Below are 23,599 nucleotides of genomic sequence, written 5' to 3'. Positions count from 1 at the left end.
GTCCACATCTGCCCCTGGAAATGTCTTACAATTTAAAATCTTGTTCCTCAATCTCTGTCTTACCATTATATAATCTACCTGAAACCTTCCAGGGTCTCCAGGCCTCTTCCATGTATACAACCTTCTTTCATGATTCTTGAACCAAGTGTCAGCGATGATTAAGTTATGCTCCGTGCAAAATTCTACCAGGCGGCTTCCCCTTTCATTCCTTATCTCCAGTCCATATTCATCTACTACTTTTCTTTCTCTTCCTTTTCCTAAAGTCGAATTCCAGACCCCCTGACTATTGAATTTTCATCTCCCTTGACTATCTGAATAATTTATTTTATCACATCATACATTTCCTCAAACTCTTCATCTCTGGAGCTACAGTATAACACCGCTTATACTTTCCCTGAATTAACGTTTTCCGCCATTTATGACATTTTTTATTGGTCCTGTCAAATTTCCTATGCCCACAATGTTAATTTGCACTTAGTTTTGCGTAAACATATTTATAACTTTCATGCAATTTATGCATTACGAAAAATGTTTGTGGAGAAAAAATGACGCTGGCATGATGTTGGCCATCCAGTAGTGTTTACAAATATTACGTGATTAAGTTTCTTGACACCAGGGCACTCTACTCAGCAGATTTGACCTGGTAAACCTGTAAAAGTTTGAACAATTTGTGCCGTATCTCCTGCCACTGCCAAGCTCTACTTGGCATGGTGTCTGATGGGTGCAACTAGGTTAATTCAAATGAAGATATCATGACCTACCACAACCATTTTCAAACTGTCTCCACTGCACAAATGCATTTTTGTCATTGATGTGATCATTGTGACATCTTCATCGAACCATATTTAGCGTGTTTCAGCATATGGCCAGCAGGAGCGCTAGTTGACACTGTTGTGGCGTCGATAGGTCATATTGACCATAAACAACATGATCTTTGACCGACGCGAGATCAGTTCATTCGAGCCACCATGTAATTCTAGGAGTCTGCATTTATGTCTCTTGCTGTGTATATGTGTATGACTACTGTGGAAATATATATTTATGTGCAGATATTTATGGGACAGTCTGTTCAGTATACGTCTACACACATCACGTTCCCATACTGGTGACCTCGAAGTCTGCATGTCTTCTGTTGTAGCATCAACAGGTTATATGCACGTCGCCGTGGCCGCCTCATCCAACGCTTTGTTCGAAGATTTGGGAGCTCAACAACGATCGCCAGACCTCTTCATTCCTTCACCAACGACCAGTTCTACATTAATTCACAGTGATTCGCTATCTCCAGCCACATTAACCTCAAACTCTGTCGCTCTACAATGGACGAGTGCTACACCACTAACACAAACAATGGACTCAGGTTTCGTGTTGCTGGACTATGCTCGCCAACTTGAGAAGTTTGAAGTGAACAATATTCAGAACTGCGTACCTATTGATCAATCGTATAATGCTCAAAGCAATCTACATTTGCACACATACTTTGACACTCAACAGGCCGCAATGCCAGTACTGTGGTGCCATGTGCAATGCCGCCATTACTGCAAAACGCACCCAGCCACCATCAACTGCAACCTGGTCCGGTTTTGCCTCATTTGCAAACTAATCAAGGACATTTTAGTGCGCAAGTTTTCGACCACTTCGGTTTGAGTGCATCATTCGGTGTTTCGCCTTCCAATGGCGTCTTACCACACCAAAGTGACTTTCCACAAGTTCCACTGGTCATTTATAGTCCGACCTCACAGGGCATCTCTTCAATGTGCTCGGAGAACTCAAACGTTTGGCGTATGAGTTACCAACCCCATCCCCTCCCCCCACCACAATCGCAGGGGGCCCCAGTTCCGGCCGCTCACCCACTCGCCTCTCCCACAGCACCGCCTGTGTCTGCCGCACCGGCCTTCCAGGCTATTTCCGAGGTGGGTCAATTCAAATCAGTGCCTGTAGCCTACGGCCCTGTTTACTTGACCCCAGTGCCTACCAAGCAATCACCCGTTCCCATGGAACTGACCATGTCAGCCGCGTCGTGTTTTCGCGATACATCAAGGACAATGCAACCCACAGTTGCTACTGACGTTTTTGCCAGAAACACACCCACCTCGCCAGCCTGCTGTATATCCTCACCCGTCACAGACCAGACAGTTTTCCACGAGATACCAAAGCCGCCTTCGCCCCCACCTCCAAGTCGTCTGCTGAAGCTGCCACCTTTATATGAGGACAACCCAGTGTCATGGTCTGCACTTGTCGGGCATCTTTTTGAGTTGCATCACGTGTCCAACAACAACTCTAAAGTCCTGTGTCTCGTCACGCACCTCCATGATCATTCAGACTTAACTTGCGATCTACTCCTCTCGCCACCGCCTCCACCGAAATATGAGTTCGCGAAGAAGATGATCATTGAACGATTCGCCTGCTCACCACAAGAATTAGTCATCAAGATCTTGTATGAGGAATACCTGGGGCCCGAACCTCATCACAACTCTGGCCCACCTTCAGTTACTTGTGAGTGAGCATACCATGCCGGACGTCACTCTGTGGGCAGTGTCGTCTGCCAAGCAGCCTAATGACCCACAGAACCACTTGCTACCACACTCCTTCAAATCAATCGGCTCTCATCTCCACATCGCAGACTAACTGTATACATTGCTATGACAATGCCAGCCAGCTCACCACAACTGCTCCCCCTTACCGGACGTCTGCTGGTAGAGGCAGGGCTCGCTCCGCCTCCACGCCTTCTATATCGCCTGGCAGCATCTGCTCGCTCTCTCCACAGTCCGAGCACTCCAGGATCGCCATCGCCCATGCACCATACGTGTCAGTATACATGCCAGAACAAATCGACAAGGACGAGCCGCCTCCGCTGCCGCAGTCACCACCACCACCACCACATCCGGCCCATCCATACTGCTGGTACCACAAGGTTTTCACCAAGGATGCTAAGAAGTGCTGCTTACCTTGCCAGCACCCAAACGTTGACCGCAGGACCTAAAAGACGCTGAGTCTTGCGAGGAACCTCACAGGAGTCCTCATACATTGCACTCCGTCCACTCGTCCGTCCTGCTGAGCGGTTGTTTGTACATGACTGACATTTCGTCACGGCTCACTTTCATAGTCGACACTGGTGCTGAGATGTCTATCATACCTACATCGATGACTCCCCACCCCCATTTTTTCACCAATGAGGTCATTTCTACAAGGTGTCAGCGCATCAACATTACAAACCTCAGACTGTCAAAGTTACGGTGCACCTACCTTGTTCTCTGTGTTTTCTGTGGACTTTCTACATTGCCGACATTGATGAACCAATTCTCGGTATGGATTTTTTATCCCATTACAAACTCTCTCCAAATGTAGTTCAGGGCTCAGTGCTACACCATCCCACTAACACTCAGATACAGTGCTCCCGCATTTATATTCCCAGCTCTGCTTCTTTCGTGACGTGAGGTAGCACGGGAGTGCTCCGACCTCACGGGCGACATTGTGACCTGTGTAACTAATCTACTGTAAGAAAACGACTCGGCAGCACAACTCCGCCGGGATGACAACGAGCTGAAACAACACATCGTACACACATACAACAAGCTCGTTGTGGCTTTTAACTCACTGTTAAAACTGCGGTCCACAGTTCCGCCACCTAATTGAGCTTCTCCGGCTGACACCAGCTCAGACACTCATCAGCAGGTTAGTCCTAACACATTAATCACTTGCGATGATTCACGTCCGGTAGACTCCACACCCCCAACACGCTCGCCACGTTTAGTGCCTAGTGTTTCAAACAGTGCTTCTACTGACAGTTGTGCATGCGATGTGACCACGCACAACGTGCAACCAGTCGCCCCGTGTGTTGATAAACATTCCTCCTCTCTCACACGCCAGCCACGTGACTCGGCGTTCTGGTCCACTCCGCACTGCGCACGCAGCCTCCCTCTCCACACAAGTGCACGCCGCGCTCACGTACTAGGCATGTGACTTTCGTGCTGCCCTTTCCCACTCATGCTAACAGCTGCACCTTGTCGCACCCTACTCGTCCAAAAACTTCGTGTCAGGGCAATGATCAGTCTCATGTGTAGTTCTCAGTTTCTTTCGTCACTGACCGAATGATGCACAAGATAGTTACTGCTGCCGGCCCTCCTATTAGGCACAAGGTTAGACACCTCAACTCTAATAAGTCGTGCACGGCCTGGCAGCAAATTAACGAACTTTTGGAGGCAGGTATCCTGCAACCGTCAGACAGCAACTGGTCTTCACAGATTCACCTCGCCCTCAAACACGATGGTTCTTTCCAAATGTGGGTGATTACAGACATCTAAATGCTCGTACCGTCATTATCCCATGCCTAACATACATAATTTCACTCATATGTTATTGGGCACTACAATCTTCAGTGTTATTGACTGTAAACATGCCTACCACCAGATTCACGGAAGACATCCGTAAAACGGCTATTATCACGCCACTTGGTTTGTTCCAATACAACTTCATGCCATTCAGCCTGAAAAACGTAGCAGCGATTCACTGACTTCATCTTATGACAGTTCGAGTTTTGCTTTCCATATCTGAATGACATACTCATGTTCAGCAAGTCCGCTGAGGAACATAAAAATCATTTATCCATGGTCCTCCAGACCTCGAACTCCAATGCTGTCAAGGTCAACAAAGAAAAATTCCAATTGCGCCAGCCTTCCGTCACTTTCTTGGGTTTCATCGTCTCCACCGATGGAATATACAGCCTCCCAAATCTCACGTGCAGGCCATCACATCAATGCCACTCCCTGCTACTTACAAAGAACTCTGACATTTCCTGGGCACAATAAATTACTACTGCTATCACCTGCACTCTTCCACTGCCGTGCAGGCCCCACTAACAGACTCGCTGTTGGGTAAACAGACTTCAGGACTCAAACCCGTTTGCTGGACTGCACCTATGCTGGAGGCCTTCAATGCACTAAAGACTTCTTTAGCTCACACCATGACGCTCACCCACCCTGACCCCTCGGCCGAGTTGTTCATCACTGCAGACGCCAGTGACATTGCAGTGGGAGCACTACTACAGCAACGCAAGGCAGACACTGTTTCCTTTCTTCATTTATTCTCTAAAAAACTATCAACAGCTCAGAAGAAATACTCCGGTTTCGATAGAGAAATCCTTGCGTTCTAAATGGCCATCAAACACTTCCGCCTCAACGTGGATGGTCATTCGTTCTTCATCCTCACGGATCACAAACCACTAGCAGATGCTTTCTGAAACCCCCCCCCCCCCCAGCGTTTTCGCCACTTTGGTCTAGTCTCCTAATTCACTAATTCACAACCCACATTCAGTACATCAAAGGCACAGACAACATCGCCGCAGATTTTTTTCTCGCAGATCAATACTATTTCACGCATCATAGAGTGGCTGCCTTACATGCCTCAGATGAGGAATCTCAAGCTGTCCTCACGGACCCTCAACCCTCCCTTGTGTTTACCAAAGGTAAATTCCCTGGCGTTGTGGACTAGGTGTGGCGCGACTCTTCTACCGGTACCTTACACCCGGTGCTCCCGCCCCACCCCCCCTCCCTGCTGCGCAGGCAGGCCTCCGACGTGCTGTGTAACCTTGCTCACCCTGGAGTCTGCATCACTACATGGTTCATCTCCGAGAGTATCGTTTGGAAAAAATATTCCACCCAAAAAGCAACGGGCTGGTAGAACGGTGGCACCAAACTCTGAAAACGACCCTCAGGTGCCACGACTGCCTCTGGTCCGATGCCCTTCCATGGGTGCTCCTCTGCCTCCGCTCAACTTTCAAGCCAGACTTACAGGGAACTATCTCAGAATTTGCTTTCAGGGTGAACCTCATCCTACCAGGGGAACTTATTCAGCCTCAGGTACCAGAAGATTTCTCCCCCCCCCCCCCCCCACCCGGATTTCATAAGCTGTAACTGTTTCGTTACACGGACAAAAACCAACATTCATGGACCCCAATGCCCCCCTGCTGGCTCAGTCAGATTCCTCTAATGACTCTCCCACCAGTCTCTCTCCCGCCATGGAGTGCAACAATGTTTCTCCGTGGGCCACCACGCCGATTTTTTCACCCGATGCCTCCCTGTCGCCATTCACAGGTTTCTCGGATACGTCAACCACCACCCCATGTACGGGTTTTGCTGCTACCTCACCGACTACGGAGGCACCCCTCTCCCATAGTCACCCTGCTCTGCAACGTACCCCCACACCACGTGGACGACATTTCAATTGTAACTCTCGACAACCGGATTCTCATTCTAGTCACAGACACCGCGACCTCGCCACCCAATGACCAGCTAAACATCAGTGTTGCGCATAGCCTCACCCTCCCTCGTGAGTGGGACCCAATGACAATCCGCGCCTTCATCTTGCTGGATGGCTCATTTAGCATCTGGGCTTGCCACACCTACACCCCGCCATCCGCCGTTCCGCCCGCCTGCTCACGGGCCGGTCACTGCATCGTCCGCCCTCACTGGCTTCCGACGTGGACCTACCTACCGTCGCTCCACCTCCACACCTTGCCCCCGTTAAGATGGAGGTCCCAGTCTTGCCTCTACCACCTCGTACGACCACCAACAGTGTCAAGGCCCACACTGTCTCCAGCCAAGACTCACCTATGGTACTCCGTACTGCATGGGGGTGGGGGTGGGAGGGGGTGGGGGGGCTGTGTGCAGCTGCAGGCTTTCAAAATTGATTATGACGTATGAAATTGAGTCAAACATTTCTATATCCCATACAGTTATCCCCAGTTACATCAGCAGTTTTTATTAGATAACAATCCTTCATTAGATAATAAACATGTCCCTGAAAACTCTTTTGATGCCTGATATATACATATTTCATACATAAAGTGCAATATGTAACTTTTACAGTTTAAAACATTATCTCTCATATTTTACATTTTCCTGCATTTTACACCAATTTTTTGAAGTCCCTTGAAAAGTGCAAAAGCATAGTTCCACTGCAGCTGGCATATAAACTTGTACTACTGTGGTATGCATGGGCTTCGTGTCTATCTTGGCTACAATAATGCGTTCACCATGCCATTCATAGTAGCTTATCCTCGTTCCTATTTTTTTGTTCATTATTAAACCTACACCTGCATTACCACTATTTGATTTTGTATTTATAACTGTGTATCACCTGACCAGAAGTCTTGTTTATTCTGCCACCAAACTTCACTAATTCCCACTAGATCTAACTTTAACCTATCCATTTACCTGTTGTTGTTGTTGTTGTTGTGGTCTTCAGTCCGGAGACTGGTTTGATGCAGCTCTCCATGTTACCCTATCCTGTGCAAGCTTCTTCATCTCCCACTACTTACTGCAACCCACATCCTTCTGAAGTGCTGAGTGTATTCATCTCTTGGTCTCCCTCTACGATTTTTACCCTCCATGCTGCCCTCCAATGCTAAATTTGTGATCCCTTGATGCCTCAGAACATGTCCTACTAATCGGTCCCTTCTTCTTTCAATGAATAGGGAAGCTAAGATGATGGAACAATTGATTTGTGTACCCAGTGACAACAATGATTTGGTTTCAGTCATGGGAGAAACAAATATTGCATTGTAACATAGTAACAGGTAAATGTGCTTGACATTGTAACATTGTAACATAGTAACAGGTAAATGTGCTTGACACATTTACCTGCTACTATGTTACAATGCAATATTTGTTTCTCCCATGACTGAAACCAAATCATTGTTGTCACTGGGTTGACACATTTACCTGTTACTATGTTACAATGCAATATTTGTTTCTCCCATGACTGAAACTAAATCATTGTTGGCAGCCCTGCAGCCAGGCGACTAGCGCGAGTTTTGGTGTTCTCGTAAAGATAAGTCATTTTAGATTATAAAACATATAGATTAGTACTGAATACGTGGTAAATAAGTGTATTAGTGTGCCGTTTAAGTCTGCCATTAAAGGTTTCATTTTTCTTTACGTAATATAGCAGAAAACACGAAAAGAAGGTACAGTCGTATTTTCTGTTTACGTTCTGCTGAAGCAAATCTATAGAATTTCGTTTAGTTGTTCCTTGCTCTCTCCAGCAATTTAACTTAGCGTACCTCTTCATTATTTAACTAGCATTTCCGGAAAGTAGCGTAAAGTTTAAGTTGTTGTTTCAGAAACTTTGCACTTTTGTTTTTGTTTACACAGTTGCGTAAACAGTTGCGTATAGGCCAAATTTGTGTAACCATATTTTCGTGTTTATCTGTAATTTAACTGACTTATTCTTAATAAACTATTACGTTTATCATGAGTGAAAAGTGCTTGACTTGCCGTAGAATTGTTAGGTCGGGGCTTTGGTGTGATGGGTGCTGTAGTTTTTTCCATGTGGGTGACTGTAGTGGCGTGGGAATAGGGGAAGTAAATGAGACTCATCAGTGGTTTTGTAGGATTTGTAGTAGAGATAGGAAGATACTAGAACAGGAGGGGAAAATTGCCGCCCTTCAGGCTGAGTTAGACAAGGCCAGGGGAGATCTTGACAGGTTAAGGAGGGAGAAGGGTAAAGAGAGGTGGGAAGTGGCAACAGGCAACAGGAGGAACAGGCCTAGAACTTTGTCTGACAGCTTTATGGTGAATGTGGAAAATAGATTTGACCTGTTGCTTCAGTTAGAAGCTGGTGAGCCTCAAGCAGTTGCAGGTGTAGACAGGGCACAACAAACTTTCAGCAGCAAATTGAAAAGTAAGAATGTAGGGAAATCAGTAAAGAGAAAGAAAGTGTTGTTGTTAGGTAGTTCCCATGGAAGAGGTGTTGGCCAACTTTTGCAGGATGAACTAGGATCAGAATACCAGGTCACCAATTTTTTTAAACCTAGTGCTGGTCTGGAGCAGGTGACAGAGGATTTAGGATCACTTTGCAAAGATTTCACTAAGGAAGACACCGTGGTTATAGTGGGTGGGGCAGGTAACAGTATTGACAGAGATCCTGGGTACAGTATAGAGTGTGACCTGGTGAAGATTGCATCAGCATCGAAGCATACTAGTGTTGAGTTTGTATCTGTTCTTGGGCGCCATGACCGACCTCATTTGAACTCTTCTGTCAAGAGAGTTAATTTGGAGCTGGAACGGCTGCTCATGTCGGGTACGGGGTCACACATTGGTGTGGTTCCTGTTGATTCTCTCAGTAGGTGGGATTATACTAGGCATGGCCTTCACCTCAACAGGAAGGGGAAGGGTAAATTGGCTGGGGAAATAGCAGGAAAGTTAAAGGGGGGAGGCACTGTCATGAGTGGTAAAATACCAGTGGTTATAGGATTCAGAAAAGACCCTTTTCTAGGGTAGGGAGGACAGAAAGAAAGCAAATTTTAAGAGAGGTTAGAACTGAGACAAATCTTCAGTTTGAGAAAGAAATCAAAAAACATAATTCCAGCTTATTACATCAGCATAAACAGCCATTGGTTAAGAATTTTCAACTGTCAGCAGATATTTTAACTCCACCCAATTTTAACTCAGTCAATGAGAAATGTCAGCTATCTTTATTGCATCAAAATATTCAAGGACTGAGAAATAAAATTAATGAATTAACTATCTGCATAGATGAATTAGAGTCTTCAAACCCAGCTGACATAATCTGCCTCTCTGAACATCATGTGACCACTGGTATAGAACTTTTAAGTGTTACAGGGTTTAGATTAGCATCTCACTTTTGTAGATCAGAAATGGAGAAAGGAGGAGTTGCCACATTCATCAGGAACTGTCATAAATTTAAGAACATAGACATTCATAAATTTTGCCTAGAACAGCATATGGAAGCATGTGCAACAGAATTAGAATTTCACAAAAAATCCTTCATAATATTAAGTGTATATCGAGCACCTGCAGGTAACTTTAATCTGTTTGTCAACCACCTTGAAGCTGTACTGGCCCATTTAACAACCAAAAATAAAGAAATAGTGGTTGCTGGTGATTTCAATGTAGATTTCTTTAAAGACTCTCCCAATAAGAACTTGTTTGAGTTAGTAACACTATCATTCAACTTAATTCCCACAGTAAAGTTCCCCACTAGGATAGCCACTTGCTCACAAACAGCCATTGATAATATCTTTATAGAAAAGTCCAATGAACAAAATTATATTACAAAACCAATAGTCAATGGCCTCTCAGACCATGACATGCAGTTCCTTCTGTTAAATGTTAATACTGAACAGGATATAAAATCTGTTAAATCTGAGCTCAAAAGGGTAATCAGTAAGCCAAAAATTGATTATTTTAGGACACTCCTCAGAGACATTCACTGGACTGATGTTTACAGCGTTCATGGCATGAATGAAAAATATAACATTTTTGCTAATAAAGTGCTTACCTTATTCGAACACTGCTTTCCCCCAAAACTTACCAAGGTTAGAGCAAAGTCTACAAAGAAGCCATGGATTACTCGAGGAATAGGGGTATCTTGTAAAACAAAAAGAAAACTGTATCTGTCACTCCGAAACATTTCCAATGTTGATGCTATAGCACATTATAAGAAATACTGCAAAATATTAAAGACTGTAATACGGATGTCAAAGCAAATATATTACAAGGAAAAGATAGTCATATCAGATAACAAAATAAAGACAATATGGGATATAGTGAAGGAGGAGACCGGTAGAACCAGACATGAAGAGGAACAAATAGCATTAAGAGTAAATGATACATTGGTGACAGATGTGTATAGTGTTGCAGAACTTTTTAACAAACATTTTATAACTGTTACTGAAAAGATGGGGTTGTCAGGTTCGGTAGATGCTGCTATGGATTACCTTAGACCAGACATTTCAAGTAACTTCCTTAATATGAATTTGACCCTCACTACCCCAACAGAAATAATGTCCATCATAAAATCTTTAAAATCAAAAACATCTAGTGGGTATGATGAAATATCAACAAAGTTAATTAAAGAATGTGATTCTGAGCTAAGTAGCATATTAAGCTATCTATGTAACCAGTCGTTTATTAGTGGAATATTTCCTGAATGGCTGAAATATGCTGAAGTTAAGCCACTGTTTAAGAAGGGAGATAAAGAAATTGCATCAAATTTCCGTCCAATTTCACTGTTGCCAGCATTCTCAAAAATTTTCGAAAAAGTAATGTACAGTCGTCTTTATAACCATCTTATCTCAAATAACATACTGTCAGAGTCACAGTTTGGATTTCTAAAAGGTTCTGATATTGAGAAGGCTATCTACACTTACAGTGAAAATGTGCTTAATTCATTAGACAAAAAATTGCAGGCAACTGGTATATTTTGTGATCTGTCAAAGGCATTTGACTGTGTAAATCACAATATCCTTTTAAGTAAACTAGAATATTATAGTATAACAGGAAATGCTGCAAAATGGTTCAAATCTTATATCTCTGGCAGGAAACAAAGGGTGTTATTAGGAAAGAGACATGTATCAAGCTATCAGGCCTCATCCAACTGGGAACTAATTACATGCGGGGTCCCACAAGGTTCCATTTTGGGGCCCTTACTTTTTCTTGTGTATATCACTGACCTTTCATCAGTAACATTACCAGATGCCAAGTTTGTTTTGTTTGCCGATGATACAAACATTGCAATAAATAGCAAGTCAAATGTAGTCTTAGAAAGATCAGCCAATAAAATATTTGTGGACATTAATCACTGGTTCCTAGCCAATTCTTTGTCACTAAACTTTGAAAAAACACACTACATGCAGTTCAGAACTTGTAAGGGGTGTCCCAAGAGTATATGTCTAACATACGATGACAAGAAGATAGAAGAAGTGGACAGTGTTAAATTCTTGGGATTACAGCTTGATAATAAATTCAACTGGGAGGAGCACACCACAGAACTGCTGAAGCGTCTTAACAAATCTCTGTTTGCAATGCGAATTTTGTCAGACATAGGGGATATAAAAATGAAAAAGATGGCATACTATGCTTACTTTCATTCCATAATGTCATATGGGATTATTTTTTGGGGTAATTCATCAAGCCAAGCTAAAGTTTTCCGGGCACAAAAACGTGCAGTGAGAGTTATATGTGGTGTGAACTCAAGAACATCCTGCAGAAGCCTGTTTAGGGAACTAGGGATACTAACTACTGCTTCCCAATATATTTATTCCTTAATGAAATTTGTCATTAAAAATATATCACTTTTTCAAACCAACAGCTCAATTCATGGAATCAATACTAGAAATAAGAATAATCTTCACAAGGATTTAAAGTCACTTAGTCTTGTACAAAAAGGTGTGCATTATTCAGGAACACACATTTTCAATAACTTGCCAGCAGCCATAAAAAGCTTAACAACCAATGAAATTCAGTTTAAGAGAAGCCTAAAGGATTTATTGGTGGCCAACTCCTTCTACTCCATTGATGAATTTCTTAGTAAAACCAACTGATTTGTATATAAGTACAACATAACTTCTGCACAATTTCAGTGCAGTAATGTGTTCATTGAAAATGTGTGTGTGTGTGTGTGTGTGTGTGTGTGTGTGTGTGTGTGTTAGTATAATCTAACTTCTGCACCATTTCAGTGCAGTAATGTGTTCATTGTAAATAAGTATTACAGTAGTTGTATTACCTTATAAATAAATAAAAAACTTTTTTATTTTAAATTCAGTGCATTAGTATTTGTAAAATGACTCTTAGTGTTCATTAAAAAATGACGATCATTCCACTTGGGACCTGTGGAATGGTACATTAGCTTATTTGTTTTAGTTGTAAATATTTGTCATGTATTGTTGTTTTTCTGACATGTTCCACATCCTGGAGGACCTCCTCACTACGGATCAATTGGAATGAAAGTAAATCTAATCTAATCTAAAAACTGGGTACACAAATCAATTGTTCCATCATCTTAGCTTCCCTATTCATTGTCTGAAACTAGTTTTCAAGATATGGGTTAGGCTATTTGCTGTGAACCATTTGAATACTTGGTTAGTGATTGACTGGACAGTATCCTGCATTGTGGAGTTGAGCGTTTTGATCAGAATATTTGTATCAGCAAATATCACTATTTTCGCTCTATTCTTCATTGTAATTGGTTGATCATTAATGTAGAGCAAGAAAATCAGTGGTGAAAGGAGCGTGCCCTGGGAGATGCTGCATTTTACATTTCCCCCATCTGAGTTTATTATTACACCTACCTCCATGAAGACAACTCTGTTTCCTGTTGTATAAGCAAGATTGCAGCCAGACAAAGGATTGTCTTTGATAAAACAGAAATTCTGTTCACGAAGAATTTCATCTGTTAACACTAAATATAGCTCTCTCTCTCTCTCTCTCTCTCTCTCTCTCTCTCACTCACTCACTCACTCACTGTGATGTCCCAGTTTTCACTGACTAGTACCCAAATAGCACAATATGTTACTGCACACAATTTTAAAATCCTATTTGATATATGATCAAATCCAGAGGATTGGGTGCTTTTAAGTAGTTTTATCTATGTTTGCAGTACCCATGATTACTACTCTAGGTGATTTAAAAATGAAGTCACTAGTTTCCTTTGAATATTTCCATTCATTAACGAGTTATGAAATCATTTATGAGGGGAATCAACTTGCAGACACAGTATTTTCAGAATATAGAAGCATGATATAAGAACTATATCCAGTGTCAATTCTAGAAAAAGCAACGTCTAAAAAGACTTCAAGGGGTTAGCTAATTACAGGAATGAGTCAGAAACATGGGTATACATGTATCCAACAATCACCAAATGTTAAATATCACTTATAATATGTGGTAGAGTTCCGGGTTGAATTAAAGAACTTTATTTGCACTCAAACATGTTTTCACATAAACTCATCAACAGATCCAAAGATTATGGCTGCACTTAAATGTACACCTTTAACTTTTTCCATATTCCAAAGACCAGTCTCCTGCCATTTGTAGAATACGACTAATATAATTTAATATAAACTATTTTAAGTTTATATGAAAAACCACTGACTTACCGGTACTATTTCTTCTGTGGTCACCACAGCATCATCATCATCATCTATGTCTTCAAATCTGCAGTGTGTCCACAGGCACACAAAAACAAGTGCACAAATGTAGATGTAAGAAGAGTGATACAGTTTAAGCCTCATGGTTTATTTATCTGAAAACAAATGACTAACATAAGTAATAATAAACTTACTAAAATATAAAAATTACCATAAGCAACTTGCACATATGAAATGGAGGCCTACTTTTCAAAAATTTTACTATGAAAACTACAAGAGAAAAACTATCGTTTCAGTCACAATCAATGAATACTGTACATATAAGTCAAATATAAAAAACAGAGAAAATGTGAGTGAATATTACAGAAATATTATTAACGCCTTATTGGTGATTGTCTTATTAACCCACAGGCTTGTACAGCCTGCTCACAACTGGCCACATGTTACAAGTCTGTTATTACATCGCCTGCTATGAAACGGTCTTAGTAGTGTTTCTTCTCTGTTAATCGATGGCATGACGTGTTATATACCTCCGGAAAGCTGAGAAAGCAGTCTGTTTAGTGATACATACACTCTCAATGTCTTTCAAATTTTTGCGAGTTATAAACAATTGTTTTCAGTTTTGTTAGGTGTATCCCTCCCAATCCTATCACGAAAACACATACCAGAAATAGTGTAGTGTGTACAGCAAGAAACAAGAAAATTCATACACAGTGTGAGAGTGAGAAATGTCTAGTGGTGTTGCATATGCCCATATTTTTTCAGGTATACCACATCAACAAAAACTTTAAAACAGTATTATCTTCGTTCATCATTTCAGTAAATAGTAAGGATAGACGTACACAGAATTCCTATCAAAAGAATTACATAATTTTGAGAAAAGTGTGTATGATAAACTATGCTGATTTTTGTAAATTTACATAGAAAATATAGGGTCAACTATGGGGGAAAACAATGGTAAGTCAATGGGTTAATTGACAAGAAGAGGATGACACCAATGGGGGATAGAAAGAGTATGACGACAGAGAAGTACGAGGGAGATTGGAGGAAAGAATGGAGGGAAGGGTGTGAGGTTGACAGGGTTTTTGGACACTTTAGCAGTACAGATCTCAGTCCAAGGATAAATGTTAAGATTTCCACAGAAATGAAAATATCAGTGTATAGAGCTCCAGCCTATACCGATACATATATCACAAAACCTTCAACTACATTCTGCCATATGAGCTTAAGTCTGCTAGATTAAGTCATTGACAAACCAGGGCTGGCAATTATTAAAATCCAATTAATATATAGTACGTAAGATTTTTTTTTTTCCATTTTGAAAGTGCTACAGATGGATGACGTGCATCTCTCACGTAGAAAATAAATATTAGGATAAAACTGAATTGCCAAATCAGCATGCTTCAGAAGAGCAGTTGCTATACTAAGATGAGAAACAAGTCATTGAAGAAGAACAACATTTGTGAAACATTAGGATCTAATGTTCTGACAACACTGGTGTCATTACTGACAGAGCACAATCTAGTATGGGAAAGCTATCAGCAATGTCCCGTTCATAGAAACCAGTCAGGCATATGTTCCAGTGAATAAGACAAAAATTATAGAAAAATCTAATTCTGGATGACCGAACAAGAATTTGAGCACTGCTCCTCCCAAGTCCAGTGTCTAGTCACAGAGCCATTTCGCTCAATGGAAAATTGTAGCTCCTACAGCTGTTTTACTGGACAAAAGAATAGTATGGTCCAAGGACTCCTCAAAACTGCAGAACTCATTAGTTTTCCCACAAGTAATCTACAATTGTAATTATGTATCTTTCAAATCACAATGGAAATTTTCAAAATCTGAATTTTACTTATTTTACACAACATGAGTAATAATTACACAAAGCAATAAAAAATAAGTTTTGAATAGCCTACCATATTGAAATATATAGACCACGCACATCGGAGGGTACTGAGTGATGATGACACTGCACTCTCATTTAGAATTAGAAGGCAAATCACTGTCTAACCAGCCTGTGTTAGGGTTTTTGTGTTTTCCTACTCCATTTAATGTGAATGATGGTGATGGCACTTTTGTAAAGAAAATTACCAATTTCCTTCCCCATCCTCACCCAATAAAGCCTTGCACTAAAGATGCCAGTTCTGTCCAATCACAACTAACACAGTAGACCAAACAATCAATTTGTGATAAATATTTTCAACATTTGTTTACTCCTGTATGGATTTAAGAGCTTAGGACCTACTGTACTTAATGTAAAAATATTGACACCAATAAATGTATTCAGTGTAAGCCATGGTCATTAGACTAGTGTTATCTGTACAACACATACCATAGTATGCACTTGGTGCAGGGAGTGGCAACTGACCCTTAACATAGACAAATGTAATGTATTGCGAATACATAGAAAGAAGGATCCTTTATTGCATGATTATATGATAGCGGAACAAACACTGGTAGCAGTTACTTCTGTAAAATATCTGGGAGTATGCGTGCGGAACGATTTGAAGTGGAATGATCATATAAAATTAATTGTTGGTAAGGCGGGTACCAGGTTGAGATTCATTGGGAGAATCCTTAGAAAGTGTAGTCCATCAACAAAGGAGGTGGCTTACAAAACACTCGTTTTACCTATACTTGAGTATTTCTCATCAGTGTGGGATCCGTACCAGATCGGGTTGACGGAGGAGATAGAGAAGATCCAAAGAAGAGCGGCGCGTTTCGTCACAGGGTTATTTGGTAACCGTGATAGCGTTACGGAGATGTTTAACAAACTCAAGTGGCAGACTCTGCAAGAGAGGCGCTCTGCATCACGGTGTAGCTTGCTCGCCAGGTTTCGAGAGGGTGCGTTTCTGGATGAGGTATCGAATATATTGCTTCCCCCTACTTATACCTCCCGATGAGATCACGAATGTAAAATTAGAGAGATTAGAGCGCGCACGGAGGCTTTCAGACAGTCGTTCTTCCCGCGAACCATACGCGACTGGAACAGGAAAGGGAGGTAATGACAGTGGCACGTAAAGTGCCCTCCGCCACACACCGTTGGGTGGCTTGCGGAGTATAAACGTAGATGTAGATATCAAGAATACAGATGAAATCTTTGGCTAAAAACTGATCAGGGTTTTCATTTACCATGTATAATACAAGCACTAACAACCTACCAAATTTAGTTCCATGGAACAGTAAAATTCAGCCTTGAGTACTGCAACAAACTATCTCACTTGTCAACATTTCTAAAATGTAGTAGAAACAAAGGCCTATATATGTTTTATACATCTGTGCATAGTATTTCAACACTGTGTGTTCAAACATTCTGAATGTTTCAATAAACTTTTTTTGTAAACACTTACCAGACTGCATTCTGCTCGTATGTTTCTTATGTGTCATTAGTGATAAGGTGCATTTAAAGGAATTACAATATTGAGGAATCTGTAGCAATGAAGAGTTTCAATAGTGAACATTTTAAATAGGCTAATGTTTGAACTTCAACTTGTTTATATCGGTGGGAATACATGGATGAAAATTTTACATGTTGTGAAATCCTAAATATTTGCTGTCCAGAAGATGGAAGAACATTATAAATGCATAAATAAGATGGTATCAACAATGTACTCACTGTTTTTCCAAGTACATCTACACTACTGCAGACTACAAAAGACGGAGTACTCCCTTTTGTGTAGTAATATGGAGTGTGGGAAGAGCTAGTGGTGGTGGTGGTTAGTGTTTAACGTCCCATCGACAACGAGGTCATTAGAGACGGAGCGCAAGCTCGGGTTAGGGAAGGATTGGGAAGGAAATCGGCCGTGCCCTTTCAAAGGAACCATCCCGGCATTTGCCTGAAACGATTTAGGGAAATCACGGAAAACCTAAATCAGGATGGCCGGAGACGGGATTGAACCGTCGTCCTCCCGAATGCGAGTCCAGTGTGCTAACCACTGCGCCACCTCGCTCGGTGAAAGAGTTAGTGCTTAAATATGTCTACGCAAGATGCAATCAGTGAAATCTTGTCTGCTATGGAACTGGTACATAAAGGGGGTGGGGGGTGGGGGGGGGGGGGGAAGGTTATCATACGTTTCTTGATATCTCACTTAATATTGTTCCTCAAAACTTTGTAAGTAGGTACATTTTCATAAAATAGATGGCATTATTTTCTAACACCTACCAACTGAATTTTTTCAGCATTGCAGTGACGCTCTACTGTGATTCAAACAGATCTGTAATCATTCAGGTGCCTTCTGCCACTACTTCTTTTATTTTAAGCATCAACTACTACACCCATCTGGAATGGGTCCCCAAACACTTAATATTATGGATAGGACATCCAAGTGTTTTCTAAGCACTCTTCTGTGTAAAAATTTCATCAGTATCTTATCAATGAACTGAAGTTTCCCAACTGTTTCACATATGATTGAGCCTAGATGGTAATTCCATTTTACAACACTGCAAATTGTTAAACGTAGGCTTTTGTACAAGCTCACTAATTCCAATTGTAACTAACTCATATTGTAGCACTCGAATACATTTTTTTGCATTTGTAATGTGCCAAAAAGTTTCATTTGTGAATCCTTGATGAAAGTTACAAATCTTTGTAGAACAATTCTTATCAGGGTCTGGCTAAATGAGTTACACTGTTTAGAGAATACTCTAACACTTAACTCAAACGGTGTTATACTGAGAAACATTCTTACCAGTGCCTGCCAACCAACTGAGGAAAACTGCAAACTGAGGAAAACTGCAGTGTGTGATTGGCCTACTGCACGTTTGGTCAGGTTTTGATCACACACTTACGTCTATATCTGCAATGATGTGGCAAGAATTGGCTAATATTTACAGGACTGCAACTAGCTAACCTATGGGTACGCCATCGACGAAAACAAGAAATAAATTTCTGGTATATCCGATTCGGTAAGATGACAAGAGCTATGACGATTACACGGACTTCAACTTGCGCTTTACAGCCTCTCGGCAACGAGCATGTTCGGTGTCTTTGTTGTCAGACAAGTGATTCACGAACATAACAAAGTGTAAGCAAGCTCACTTTTGAAGAACGACACACGCATGTGAATTTTCCGTCGAAACCAGTCAACAGCATTCCTTACGTAATAACTTTGATTTACTGCAAACAGAAAAAAATATCCTCTAACAAAACTAAAGCTAAAATTTATTGTTTGGTTAAATGTGGGTAATTCTTAAGAAATGATATATGTATTTTGTAAAACTATATTTTGTCCACACACACAATCATGTGATAGTTTTAATCCCATTACCTAACGTTTAACCGTATAATCTTCCTCACGCCAAGATTCTGAGCATATATCTCTGCAAATGCATCCAAACTGTGTCTCAAATTTAACATCCGTTTATGTCGCGGTGTCTAAATTGGAATCACGTAAACAACTATTACCATTTCCTGCTTATAGCACCCTACACGCCTCACAAGACCGGTGTGAACCAAGCCAATCAGCAACAAACAGTTGTTTAACTGCTACACTGCCACGTAATGTAAGGTTCCTTCCTTCGAGACTACCGTGGTTTCTTTTTTATAAATAATTATATAAAAGAACTTGTTCCTATGACATTTAATTACATTAACTGCAATTATATTACACTATTTCACAACTTACAAATCAGCCGACACCTGATAAACAAATCAACATCTCCTGCGATCTATACGACTGCTCTACTCCAGAGACAATAATGTAATAGAATGACAATAATAGGGAAGGATCGTATTGTTTTGATAGTAGCGACAGATGAATATAGTGACGTAAATAAGTTTAAGTATACTAATCAATAATTCGGTGTCATGTATTATGTAACGTGATAAACATTGAAACATTCTGCTAATAGCGCAGTAGTGGCGAAGTACGTCGGCACACGTACAGCAGGATATTTTTTTAGACTTGTGTTCCATGTATCAGTTAAAGGACGCAAGCGTGGCCTATATTTGCTGTAACTGAATTCAGAAAACATTCGTTATGCAAGGAGAAACAAGATTGCTAAAAATATTTACTATGAATTGCTGGTATGTAACTTAGATAACACTGATAGCTACATAAGTATAGGTTATGACAAGGATGTAAACGTAGGTGGAGAACCTTCAGACATAACTTCAGCGTTAATGTCATTCAGTGTCGACTACATTACAGACCGTAAATTTTAGTATTATTATTCAAGAATAAAAAAAAATGTTAGTATCAATAAACGAGCAGTGGGAACAGAACTGATGTCTACAGCACAGTTTAAGAATTTCACTTTACGTTTAGCGGAGTGTGAAACACATTGCTGTAATAAAGGTTTTGTCGTTTGCGCATTCAACATACATTGCCGTTTATTTGTGCTACCTACATCTACTCACTGCAATCCACCTGAGGTACATGGCAGAGGGTACGACCCATGGTACCAGTTATTAGGGTTTCTTCCGGTTCCATTCACGTATGGAGCGCGGAAAGAATGATTGTTTGAACGCATCTGTGCGTTCAGCCATTATTCTAATCTTACCCTCACGATTCCTGTGTGAGTGATGCGTAGGAGTTTGTAGTATAAATTTAAAGCCAGTTCTTGAACCTTTACAAAGGACTTTCTTAGGATAGTTTACGTCTGTCTTCAGGAGTCTGCCAGTTCAGTTCCTTCAGTATCCCTGTGTCACTCTGCCACGGATTAAACAAACCGGTGACCATTCATGCTTCCCTTCCCTGTATATGTTCTATATCCCCTGTCACAATATAGTGGAGATGCTGAGTCGGGCTCAAGCTGCCAGAGGCTGTGATCGTGTGTTTAATGTGTGTTGTCTATTTTTGGCAAAGGCCTTGTTGGTCAAAAGCTGACTTTGATAGTTTTTCTGTTGTGCCTTTCTGTGACTCAGCATTTCCATTGTATGGTGAGCAGCATCTGAAGAATAGGATACTAGTGCTAGCGAAGGTGAAAAACTCAACATACCTAAAATTTGTATCCTGTACTTCAGTTAAACTATATAGGTCAGCTGAAGAATAGGATACAAGTTTTTCACATGTCGCTTTTTTCCAACTTCGGTAGCACTAGCATCCTGCTCTTCAGTTGAATTGTACAGCTCAACTGAAGAAAAGGATACGGTAGATGATGTCAATGTTACGTATGTTGGTTTTTTCATCTTTGCTAGCAGTAGTATCCTATTCTTAAGTTGACCTGTATATGTCCACTTAAGTATGGGATGCAAATTACACATATTTGGAGCCTTTTGCCTTCGCTAACACCCTATTCTTCAGTTGACCTATATAATTCACCTGAAGTACGAGATACAAATATTATGTATGTTGGTCTTTTTGCGTTCTCTAGCGAAGGCAAAAAATAGCGACATACGTATATAGGTCCACTGAAGAACGGGATACTATGTTCGTAGATCAAATGAGGCAAAACATTCCAATGTTACATATGTCACTTTTTTCTTCTTTACTAGCACTAGTATCCTTTTGAAAACCAGTTCTTCAAAATATCTCAAACTTGCTAAGAATGAAAATAAGTGCCAAATGAATTGGAATGAACAAATGATTTACATTAATACAAGCCACAAAAATCATATCAATGTTTAGCCCTGTCTTTTAAAAACACATGCATTTATTTCAATTTACAATGATGACGCCTCACAACGGAAGATAAGCGATGTACTATCTATTACTCGAAAATAAAGGCATTAATATCTAAGAGTAAACTATGACGTCATTAGTCAAAGCTGACTTGCTGTATCCCATTGATCAGTTGACCTGTATGGGTCCCACCACTTGAGCAGTATTGTAGAACTGGTCGCAAGAGTGACTTGTAAGCAGTCTCTTTTGTAGATTAATCACACTTCCCCAGTATTCTACGAATAAACTGAAGTCTACCACCTGATTTACCAACAACTGAGCCTATGTGATCATTCCATTTCATATCACTATAAAGTGCTGCACCCAGGTATTTGAATGAATTGACTGATTCCAACAGAGACTCATTGATATTATAGTCATAGGAGACTAAAATTTTTCATTTAATGAAGTGTAAAATTTTACATTTCTGAACATTTATACCAAGCTGTCAGTCTCTGCACCATGTTGAAATCTTATCAAGATCTGACTGAATATTTATACAGCATCTTTTAGAGTGTACTCCATTATAGATAATGGCATCATCTGCAAAAAGCCTGATTTTACTATTAACATTGCATGCAAGGTCATCAATACACAACATGAACAGCAAGGGTCCCACACACGAAAGTTACTTCTACATCTGACGATAACTCTCCATCCCAGATATCATGCTGTGTCCTCTCTACCAAAAAGTCCTCATTCTAGTCACAAATTTCACTTGATAGTCCATATGATAGCACTTTTGACAGTAAGCGTAGGTGTGGTACGGAATCAAATGCTTTCGAGAAGTCAAGAAACACTGCATGTACCTGGTTGCCTTGCTCCAAAGCTTTCAGTATGTCATGTGAAAAATGTGCAAGTTCGATCCCACGTAATCGATATTTTCGAAATCCATGGTAGGTGGCACTGAGGAGGTCATTCTGTTCATGATACCTCTTTATGTTTGAGCTCAGAATGTGTTCTAAGACCCCATAACAAATTGATGTCAAGGGTGTTGGATAGTAGTTTTTTTGGATCACTGCTACTAAACTTCTTGTAGACAGGTGTGACTTGAGCTCTTTTTCCAAGAACTGGGTTCGGTTTTTTGTTCCAGGGATGTACAATAGATGGTAGTTGGAAGAGGGGCTAACTTGGCCACAAATTTAAGTATAGAATGTGAGAGTTTCCATCAGGGTTTGGAGCTTTGTTCAATTTTAATGATTTTAGCGGTTTCTCAACACCACTGCCACTAATATTTATTTCATTCATCTTTTCAGTGGTACGGGGATTAAATTGGGGAAATTCTTCTAGTTTTTCCTTTGTAAACAAACATTTGAAAATGGAGTTAAGCATTTCAGCTTTTATTTTGCTACCCTCAATTTCAGTTCCTGTCTGGACACTAACTTTGGTGCCACTAACTGCCTTTACATACAACCAGAATTTCTTTGGATTTTGTGAAATGTCGTTTGACAATATTTTGCTATGGTAGTCCTTGAAAGCATCAGGCATGGCTCTCATGACAGCCAAATGTGTTTCATTCAGCATCTGTCTGTCTATAGCCCTATGCTTTGTTTTATGCATATTATGCAGTGATATCTGTTTTATTTTTAGAAGTTTCTTTACAGCAACTGTGTACCATGGAGGTTCTCTCCTGTTGTGAACTGTTCTACTGGGTTTATATCTATCCAGTGCATGGTCAACTATTCTTTTAATAAACACAAACAGTAATGATACTTGTTAACAGCCCATGCTTATTGACAGGTTGCACATATCTGAAGTTGGACTTCTTTATGAAACCCATGACCATAGTATAATTGAATCTTGGTGACATAAAGTTGCCATTCATTACTATGCATCATGCAGGATGCGTGTTTAAATAGTACTGGGAACAGGTCAAAACTAGCAGTCTTAATTAATACATATTGTTGTTGAAGACTTTTTTCTCCTTCTAAATTTGGTCTGAGGATTCTCCTTTCCCTCTTTCAGGTTCTTCCATGTGCCTTTTTTATTCAAACTGAGACACTCTGAAGTATAGAATCCTAGTTTTATAACTGATTTTGGCCTTGTAATATAGACCTATCACTCTGTTGTTGTACCTATTCTATGTTAATTTGTAAGCAAGGCCTATTTT

The 23,599-nt window shown here is 40.7% G+C and overlaps 2 protein-coding genes across 6 annotated transcripts in view; one reads left to right on the top strand and one right to left on the bottom strand.

Annotated features, from left to right (window-relative positions):
- LOC126199243 (calnexin) overlaps positions 1 to 19,610 on the bottom strand; it is a 67,401-nt gene extending 47,791 nt beyond the window's left edge. The window contains exons 1-2 of one of the 5 annotated variants that reach the window (XM_049936040.1): positions 19,513 to 19,610; positions 13,898 to 14,043 (exon numbers count right to left, since the gene is read on the bottom strand). In XM_049936040.1, coding sequence (XP_049791997.1) covers positions 13,898 to 14,032 — 135 coding nt within the window. In that variant the 5' untranslated portion in view covers positions 14,033 to 14,043; positions 19,513 to 19,610. Of the gene's footprint in view, positions 1 to 13,897; positions 14,044 to 18,576; positions 19,005 to 19,155; positions 19,444 to 19,512 lie in introns of those variants that run through there. The other 4 variants (XM_049936041.1, XM_049936038.1, XM_049936037.1 and 1 more) reach the window with 4 other exon arrangements.
- The window catches only part of LOC126199244 (putative neutral sphingomyelinase), a 141,644-nt gene continuing 137,654 nt past the window's right edge, over positions 19,610 to 23,599 (top strand). The window contains exon 1 of the mRNA XM_049936042.1: positions 19,610 to 19,913. Within this exon, the coding sequence (XP_049791999.1) occupies positions 19,867 to 19,913 (47 nt within the window). The 5' untranslated portion in view covers positions 19,610 to 19,866. The remainder of the gene's footprint in view (positions 19,914 to 23,599) is intronic.

Source organism: Schistocerca nitens, chromosome 8 (assembly GCF_023898315.1).
Source record: "Schistocerca nitens isolate TAMUIC-IGC-003100 chromosome 8, iqSchNite1.1, whole genome shotgun sequence".
NCBI lineage: Eukaryota > Metazoa > Arthropoda > Insecta > Orthoptera > Acrididae > Schistocerca > Schistocerca nitens.
This window is presented reverse-complemented; position numbering and strand designations above follow the sequence as displayed.